The sequence below is a fragment of the Cariama cristata genome, unplaced genomic scaffold, assembly GCF_000690535.1.
Source record: "Cariama cristata isolate BGI_N322 unplaced genomic scaffold, ASM69053v1 scaffold3002, whole genome shotgun sequence".
NCBI lineage: Eukaryota > Metazoa > Chordata > Aves > Cariamiformes > Cariamidae > Cariama > Cariama cristata.
This window is the reverse complement of record NW_009601905.1, coordinates 5,386-14,414: the sequence shown is the minus strand read 5'-3', so window position 1 is coordinate 14,414 and position 9,029 is coordinate 5,386. Positions and strand designations below refer to the sequence as shown.

At 42.1% G+C, this 9,029-nt stretch overlaps 1 protein-coding gene across 1 annotated transcript; it reads left to right on the top strand.

Moving 5' to 3' along the window:
* Positions 1-932: 932 nt before the first annotated feature.
* CFAP53 (cilia and flagella associated protein 53) lies at positions 933-8,583 on the top strand (the record flags this gene model as incomplete). Its single annotated transcript, XM_009710614.1, has 5 exons — positions 933-1,236; positions 4,771-4,989; positions 6,071-6,287; positions 6,777-6,879; positions 8,343-8,583. Coding segments are annotated over 5 exons (1,084 nt in total), but the record flags the coding sequence as incomplete, so codon positions are not given.
* Positions 8,584-9,029: the final 446 nt, after the last annotated feature.

Sequence of the window (9,029 nt, the reverse complement as noted above, 5' to 3'; positions counted from 1 at the left end):
ACCATAATGATTCTATGATTCTAAGTAAAGAAGCCATTATTCTAAAGCATAATCTTCCTAGTTGTAGGGCAGAAGTGAGTTATAGACCACCAGTCACATCCTGTGTTGCTAAACCCTCTCCCTGTTTTCCTCATTGTCAGTGGATAGAGCAGTTGACCTCATGGAGAGGCCAAATTTGCGTTGTTTTTGTAGCCTCCATGGAGGTGTGAACTCACGGCCCCAGACAGAGAATAACGCTCCTATTAATTCTATACCTGAAACCCAGGTCAGGGAGTATAGATGTGATTGAAAGCTGCATTACTTGTTCGACTTTCTAGCTTCTCCAGACTTTTATTGCAAACTTTCTGAATTATCCCACAAAACTTCATTTAAAAAAATTAATTTCTAGCGGTCCCTGTTCAACTGTGTAACCTAAATTTCTGTGATCGAAGTATTTTCTGAATATGAATGAGCTTTCAAGTGACTACTAAACCTATTCTAAGTCTTAATTTGGATAAAGAGCAATCTACATGTTTGAACAAGCGTAGTGTGCATGTTTTGTATGTTAAAAAAGTGTATATATACACAAACACCACACAACGCATGTTCCAACTACGTGTATACATTTATATAAAATACACATTGTATATATAATGTGTGTATATATTATGCATGTATATATAGTTGTTTGGTTTTTTTTTTAATAAATGCAAATATAGGACCTGCTCTTCAACTCATTAATGTCAAAAATCTCCATCAGATCAGGCTCTCTGTGATTCCTTGGGCCTCACAAGGAGTCAGTGTCAGACCAGGTGTAGGATTTGGCATCCTGAGCTGTAGTCCTTCGAGTAGGTATGAGGTGGGAGCCTCCATCCGTCACACACCTCCAGACTTGCTTATTATTTTGAAAGGTGTGGGTTTGGTTTTTTTTAACTCTTTACGTTGCCTTTCAGAGAACAATGCGAGGAGCTTCGTGCACAGTGGGTGAAGAAGCATCACAAGGAATTGTGTGAAGACTGGCTGGCCCAGCTAGCTCTGAAGGAGGAACTGAAAAAGCAACAGAAGAAGGAGGAGCAGATGTTTGCAGAGCTTTGGAAAGAGGATACGTTGGCTAAGGAAAAGCAAGAGGCGGTGGAGACGCAGAAATCAGCAGAACAGAATCGGGAAATCCTGAATGCGCTCAGTGCCCAGGTAGCGGTGCTCAGTGCTCACAAAGAGGAGGCCAAGCGGCTGAAGGAAGAAGAGGCTCGGTTGCTGGTAATTTCCATGTCATTCTTAATTCAGGGTTGTAAATAAGGCGCTCCTAATGATAGGCTTACTAGACATTTAGATTAATCCATACCTTCTTTGTATCTTCACTGATTCCATTAGTATCTGAGACTGTCCTGTTATGCTAAGCCTCTTTTCCAGAGCTGTGGCAAATGCATTCCTGTTTACAGAGGGAAATACATCTTTTGAAACTTAGCATTGTAAAGGATTTTGGCATTCAAAGCCTCTCAGAGCCTTTGTGGGAAATGGAAATGTTTTTAAGCTTCTGCCAGGCATCTTTGCAATTTTCTGATTTCCAGTTTCCTGTGGGATAGCTAGAGAGTCTCGTGTCCCAGCTGTAACACCTAACACCAGATCTCAGACCACGATGCGTATGTTTAATCATCACGGTAAGTGCAGTGGGAGGAAGCAGCAAGAACGCACCGTTCCCAGAAGGGAAGGCGAGCCAGGAGCTGAGGGTGACAGCCGGGCAGGCAAGTACGCCGTCCTCTCCGACAAGAGTCCCACAGTACCCGAAGGAACGGAGCAGAGCAGGTTTGCTGACAGTAACCGGGGTCATCTAACAGCCCAAACTGCTCAGCAGGTCTGTAGCAGTGAAGTCCAAGATGAAGCCAGCAAGTCAAGTCAGCAGGTCTGGGTCAGGATTGACCTCAGGCACAGGCGTACCTGCAGTGTATAGCTCACGTAGGCACCGAGGGTGAGAGACTGAGCCTAACTGCAGGTCCCAAGCAACTTCTCTCAGCCCTTTCTCACACTGCTCTTTCCCAGCTCTTGGATCCAAGGCTCACGTCAGGGCTGGCTGCGAGCACAGGCACCCCTGCAGAGAGGTGGCAGAGCTTGTTGGTGCACTCGGGACCCTGATACATACATGAGCAGACACATTTATATTAAAAATTCCAACTGCTTATGCTCCAGTTGACTGCATTTCAGAATCTACATCTTTTTTTTTAAAAAAAAAAAAATAAAAAAAAATTAGCAAGATGCCTAAGCTTTCTCACCTATTAGCGCTGGCTGCTGTTGGGTATCGCATCACAGGAGACATTTGGCTACTTTGGCCCAACTGTTTGGCCACTACCCTCTTTTTTTCCTCATCTCTCTCCAGTGTAGGCTTGCTGTAGTTGTGCTGGCTCTAGTGGGGTTTGCTACTTCCCAGTATTCTGTGTTGACTCGGTGAGATTATGTAGTTCAGACTCAGTCTTCATTTTGCAGCTATTTACATGTAGCGATGGAACACTCAGGGTACTCAGGCACTGGAAGCTGATGTTAGCAAGATATATACTCCACTACTTTTTAAAAATAATGACAATAATGAATCTAAAGCTCTGAAACTCCTGGCTGTAAACCAGCGGAGTCCTTATTCCAAGCTAAACTGTGATGTTTCACTTACTTAAAAACATGCAGAATAAAATTATTTTCTTGTAACAACTTTTAAAGCCCTGCCAAACCTCCCAGGCAAAGAACACTTCTACTTAATTGGCCTTTTCAGAAAAATGCTATTAGAATAGAAGACTTTGTAGCTTTCCCTGAAGACAGCTGCCTTGGGCTCTGTCAAGGAGATAAATTTCTGGTTAAAGTGGTTTAGTCTCTGGGAAAAAAAAAAGCTTTCTTCAAAGGGTCCATGAAGGAGAGTTTCTGTATTGAAAATGGGATGTAATCCTTTTTCAGCAGAAGAGGGATGTGACAGATGGGCCTCATTACAAGTTTCTCAGTGCAGAGTTGAGGGTTTCATCTGGGTGATGGACGTGCTATGGACAGCTAAGTGTCTCTGCGTATAATGGTTTCTTCTGCTTGTTGCAATGGAAATAGATTATGTCGCGAAGCAAAACTTGCACCTTTGCCATGGTAGACCGTATGTGTGCATCGAGATACTCAGGCTGGATGACAAAAGAGAAACAGCAGTTTTTGCGCTAGCTACGTTAGCTGCCACCTTCCCCCTCTGTCTTTTCTCTCCGTTAAAGAATTTAAGATTTAAATTTAAGATTTCCGGAGAAGGTGATTGAAATCACGTTAATTCTGGCTGTAGCCTCACAAGTGCTAGACGAGTTTCTGCCGTAGCGCTCTGGTCCTGGCTTGCAGATGGACGGTTGGTAACAATTTCTTTGTATAATTGCAATGTTGTGTTACCCCATTGTAAAAACCTTCATAGAATAAGCACCATGGATCCCATCCTTGGCTACTGTCACACAACTTCACTGATGTCAGAATTCAGCCTAAGACGTGTGCCAGCTTGCCCAGTGGACTGCTAACTATTTCCATTTCCTTTCCATCTTTACTCTTCAAAGTTGTTGTGTTGGGTTTTTTTTTTTTCGTGGGTTACTTATTCTGTGGCTCAAATAACATATACTGAGTTTCAAAAGTATTTTACAAGCTTCTGAATGTGAATTTGACCATTCAGGCAGATAGCAAAGTCAGCTTTGGCTTTGAAACGCTGCAAGAATCGGCAGGTGCTTTATGTCCAGCATAACAAGTGACGTTCCTTAGGAAATGCAGCTTGTACTTCTGTACGGGGAAGATTAGACATGCTGTTTATGACAAACCTGCTGATGCATTTTAGAAGACTTATTCACATTACGAGAGACACTTAATTTAAAAACAGGTTAACAAAAAGCTGTGTACCTTCAAGGCAGGTGAAGCATTGTTTGTGAGACCTGTAGATTAGTTAGTGATGGTCACATACTGGTTTATGACGATGGTTGAGTGCAGTTGTGCTTGTAAACGTACTCAAATGCAGGATGTTCAGGAATTATGCTAAGTTACTTTACAGATATTACTTTGGGAGCTTGTAAACGTACTCAAATGCAGGATGTTTAGGAATTATGCTAAGTTACTTTACAGATGTTACTTTGGGATTTTTTTTTTGGCTAAATAATCTTGAATATATGTAGACCTGTTTGATCTTGACTACACATTTGCTATTTTTCTTTGTTTCTTTCTTAAGAACTCAGCTTTACTGTCCATTTTTCTGTTCTATCCAATATGAAGTGGAATGGTTTGAAGCCATGGAAATTCAGGAACTGCCCATCAGAATATAAGGATCCAATTAGTTAGTTTGTGCAATCTTATGTCCGCTAGAAATGCAGTGCTCTGAACATCCAGCACAGGTACGGAACAGATAATACATGCAGAAACAGGAGGGACACGTGGCTCTGTTATTGTTAGTGGTTATGGCTGTGTGTGAAGACTTGGATATAGATCATACGTGCCGCAATGATAGTGATTTCTCTAAAGAGATGACTCTGTCTATCTGCTTGAAATTTTTGGAGAACATCAGGGATTCCAGTGTTTTGATATTGAAGTGCATGTGATAATTAAAGAGAAAGGTCCTGAATTCTAATGAATGATATGCTAAAAATGTTCATGCTTTTAACAGGTCTAATGGATGATACTAATTCTCTAATGTCGGCAAGAAAGGCTTTAAATATTTATCTTTGCTCTTCAATGTGCCAATTAAACTAATTCTAGCCATCACTTAGTTTGAAGTTATGCAATGATTTTACGAGCTGGCTATTTCTACCCCTGTAGGAAGAACAGCAGCAACTGCTTAAGCTAGAAAATGAACAACTTCAGGTGGAGAAACGACAGAAACAGAAGGAACGCAGGGATATGTTGCTCAGTGCGGCACGGGACAAGAAGAATCGTCTCAATGAAGAAAAACAAGGTGAACTTGCCCTAGAGATGAAGATCTTGGAACAATCTCTTCAGAAACCCCAGGAGGACAGTGAGAAGAAAACAAAGAGCAAAGTAAGGGTTAGGGGTGTTCATTGGGAAGTTGTGGGGCAATACCTCATCTAGACTAATTTTGTGGCCCTTGGCAAACGGCACAGTATAAATGACATCAGACACAAGCCCTTTTCTCTGAACAAGTTGATTCTTTTGTTGCATAGCCTGTTGCCTCTCCTCCTGCCAGCGCTCTGCTTCTCTGAAGAAGCCCATTATCTGTTAAAACCGCAGCGAGTGCTCCAAAGGATGCTTTGCAGTCAGCAAGGTGGCCAGGCTAGACAAAAGAAAGGAACTCTCAGGAAATCCTGGAATCTTGTTCCTCCATGCTGATTTCATTGTGTATAAATCACCTGAGCTTTTTCATCCATGTACTGCATGGAGGTAATGGAGGTTCGAAAAATATTTTCTGTTTCATGGACCTGATTTATTAAATATTTGTAACTGCAGAGGAAAGTAAATATTTAACTTATTTCTTAGTATTAATGAATTAGAACGGTTTTAAATCTTTAATAGCTGGATATATAGATGTAAAACCTCACATTCAGTATTTTGGAGATGCCATGAAACGATGGATGTGTCTGTTCCCTTCCTAAGTTTAAAACAAGTAGATTGTCCAACTTCAGGGTGAAAACGGGTCTTGAGGTAACTTTAAGACAGAGCAGGCAGCTGCCTTCATTACTCTGCTCAAGGTATTTAGAAGCTCAGGTAGGTTAGGAAAGTTGTATAAACTCACTGTTAGACCTTGGCACAAAATTAGAGGAGGTGATATTTATTATTTATCGAATCCCAAGGCTTCTAATGCAGGTGCTGGTGAAGTAGCCTGGTCAGCCGTGGAAAGTTTGTAAAATGTCTGGGTTGTAAGGAGCTGAGCTGCTCTGAGGGAAGGGATCACTCTGTATTTGTTCTGCTCTTACGCTGTTGCCCAGGCACTCTCGACTGGCCAGGTAGAAGATTCTGCACAGCTCTTTCCCACGGCAGGGTTTGGAATAGAGCTCTAGGCTCCCAGTTCCCACATTAGCCGCAAACCACCACTTCTCTTCACGTTTTACAAGGGTTTTTTTGACTCGTTTACTCAGATCTGCAAATGTCTGTGTGTTTGCAGCAAGAGCTGTTCAAGGAGCAGCAGACTTACCTGGCACACCTGGCTCAACAGCTGGAGGAGGAGAAACGGCGAGAAAAAGAAGCGGACAAGCTCCTCGATGAAGAGATGGCAAAGGTTTGGGCCAAGAAGGCTGAGCAAATGCGATTAGAAAAGGAGGCGAGAAAGCAGCTACTGAAAGGGGTCCTGAATACAAGACAACTGCAGATTGAGGAGAAGCGTAAGTACTATCGGCTCGCTGTCTGTGCACCAAACCTACCGCACGAATCCAAGTCTTGGCAAAGGCAGAGGGAGTACGACCCGCTGCTTTTCGGAAGACCATCTGGCCCAGCATGCACAGACTGTATGGTTGAGTGGTCGACAATGCTACTGTCTCTCAATCTGCTTCTGAAACTTTACTCCTACAGGCATTCACTACACTAATTTCCGATTGCTGTCACCAGAGCAAAGCCTAGTAAAGTCAGGATTGCATGAGCAAGCAGTCATTATTATTAATTGTTATTATGATTAAGTTCTGAATGTGGAATCTTTTTGATTCTCAGTGGATAAAAAAATAAGCTGAGAATACACTTGCCATTGTTTGTGTGCCTCTTTAGAAACAACAAAACTCAGGCTTGCTATTTAGGCTGCTTGGCTTGAAATCAGTCTCACTGTCCTTTCAAGCTGAGCAGCGCTCTTCTAGAAGTTTTGTTGTTTTTTTTTTTTTCAGTGCAGAGAAATGCACAGGAGCAGAAAGAACTCGCTCAAGAGAGGAAGTTATTAGCTGAAGCAATCACAGAACTCAAGCATATAGAAGAAGAAAAATATGCAAGGTATTTTTCTTTTATGCCATCGGTTCATTTCATTGCAGATCAATCTTTTAAACTTGTAAGTAGGCTAATTCTCATTTTCAGGTAACTCTAAGAGCACTGGGTGGGCTTTTTTCTGTTCAGAGAGGCTCTACCACCATGCAGCCTATTGGCTCCAAACTGCTCAACAGCAGCCCTGGTATATTGCAATTGATATTAAATCATTAATTCTGATCTCATCGTACAAATAATGGTGTTTCATTACATATCCTTGGTTTGGTCTTTTTGGACCATCAGGTGACTTATATCGATCACGTTTATTAAATACATCCCCTCATACTCTGAGCTGTTACTAGGAGCGGCAGAGGTTTGGGGAGGAGGGTTAATGAAAGGCTAGTTCGTTACTTACGAGAACTAGTGTGTTCAGGCTTATTGCAGAACTCCACCCACACACATCCCTTAAACAATCATGTAGTCAGCCACCAAAATACCAGGCTACTCCACGTAGCTGCACAGCATTCTCCTTACCCCACAGTTCCTCAGGGTGAGAATATCGTTGTACGCAGTAGCTGAAATGTTCCTCTGGGTGTCATGCAAAGCCCGGGGCAAAGGGCCTTATTTTTCATTTCGTTTCCCTTTTGTACTCCTGCCCTTTCCTCCGCACTTGTCCGTGGCAGGTAACCGAGCAGCTCCTTCCAGAGCCACGATCTGTTGCCTTCTCTGATGGCTTTGTTGGTAACAATCTCCTGGCTATGGCAGAAATCTCACCCTTCTGAAGGAAACGTGCTGGGCTTCGTTTTGGATATGGTTTACTTAGCAAAGCTGGCATTCAGCGGTGTCAGTAAGTGTTTGGGGTTCAACTGTCTCACGTTAGCGCACAAGTCTTGACTAGACTGGTGGCGTTTTAAGCGTCCGTGTTTTCAGAAGCGCCTGAACACGTGGGTAGATTTCCACCGCTTCTCCAGAGGGTTGTGAAAGTAATATACGAGTCTCGAGGAAGAATGATTTCTTCTGACAGCCGTTTCCTAGAATATCGGTGCAACACCGCAGCAGGGACCTGCACCCTGCCTTCGCCGTCGGCAGGAACTTGTTATCTTCAGAATGAGGGAGCGGAGATGATGGGGTGTGCGGCGGCTGCAGCGATGAGCCTGAGCTAGGAAAGGACTGAGACCTGACACTCTCATTCTCTGCCTTCTCACCTCTCCACACTGATTACAAGGAGTTGGTTTTGCTCCTTTTTGTTGTTGTTGTTCTGTTAAGCACTGATTCTGCAATAAGATACAACAATGCAATTAATTCTCTGAAGAACATAAGGTTAGCATGTAGCATTTGGTTAATAGAGCGGTAGTAATTCTTAACACCTAAAAGCAGTTTTCAATGGTTCTTTAGTCTAAGGTTGAATACCAAGATTAAATAATAATAATTAAAAAGCTGTTTATTTTTTGTACCCACATTTCATAAATAAGCTCTTCATGTATCATTTCCAGAAAAGTAAAGGAAGCAAAGGAATACCAAGAGCACCTCAGGGCTCAAATTGCCTGTCGACAACAGGCCCGTGATGCTGAGGAAGAAGAGAAGCAGCAAGAATATGAATCGGGTCTAGCAGCAGAAAGAGCGTACCAAGAAAGGCTACAGGACATTCTATCAAGGCCCTGTGAGAAACGAGAAAAAACCCACCCTTTGAGAAGAAAACTAACGTCTAAGTCTCAAGGAGATCACTTACTATGATATTTTAGCTCACTCAGTTGTCTTTAAAAGCATTTTCTAAGGTGTTTATAACTGAAGTTAGCAGACCCCTCTCCACTGTGACGCTCGAAATACTTAACTGGAAAATACAAGAAATGTAGTATTTTAAAGGTTATTTTTTCCGTATGGATTTTTTTTTGACAAAATGACCAATCCAACTCAAAGTGTTTGATGTTTTAATACAAAAATACCGTATGTTCTCTGCAGTGGAATAATTTATTATGACATGGCTGATATGTAGGCGTTCTTTAAAAACTGCACAAAGAAAATTTGTAGAAGAGTTTCAGCAAACTTTTATTAAAATGCCTTTCAAACTGCAAATATTTGGAAATCAAAATCTGTTTTTTGTATCTAGACAAAAGGTACTTAGTGTGACTCATCTTCATTTTCCTGGTTAAATATAAAACTATGAATCTAATTCACAATAG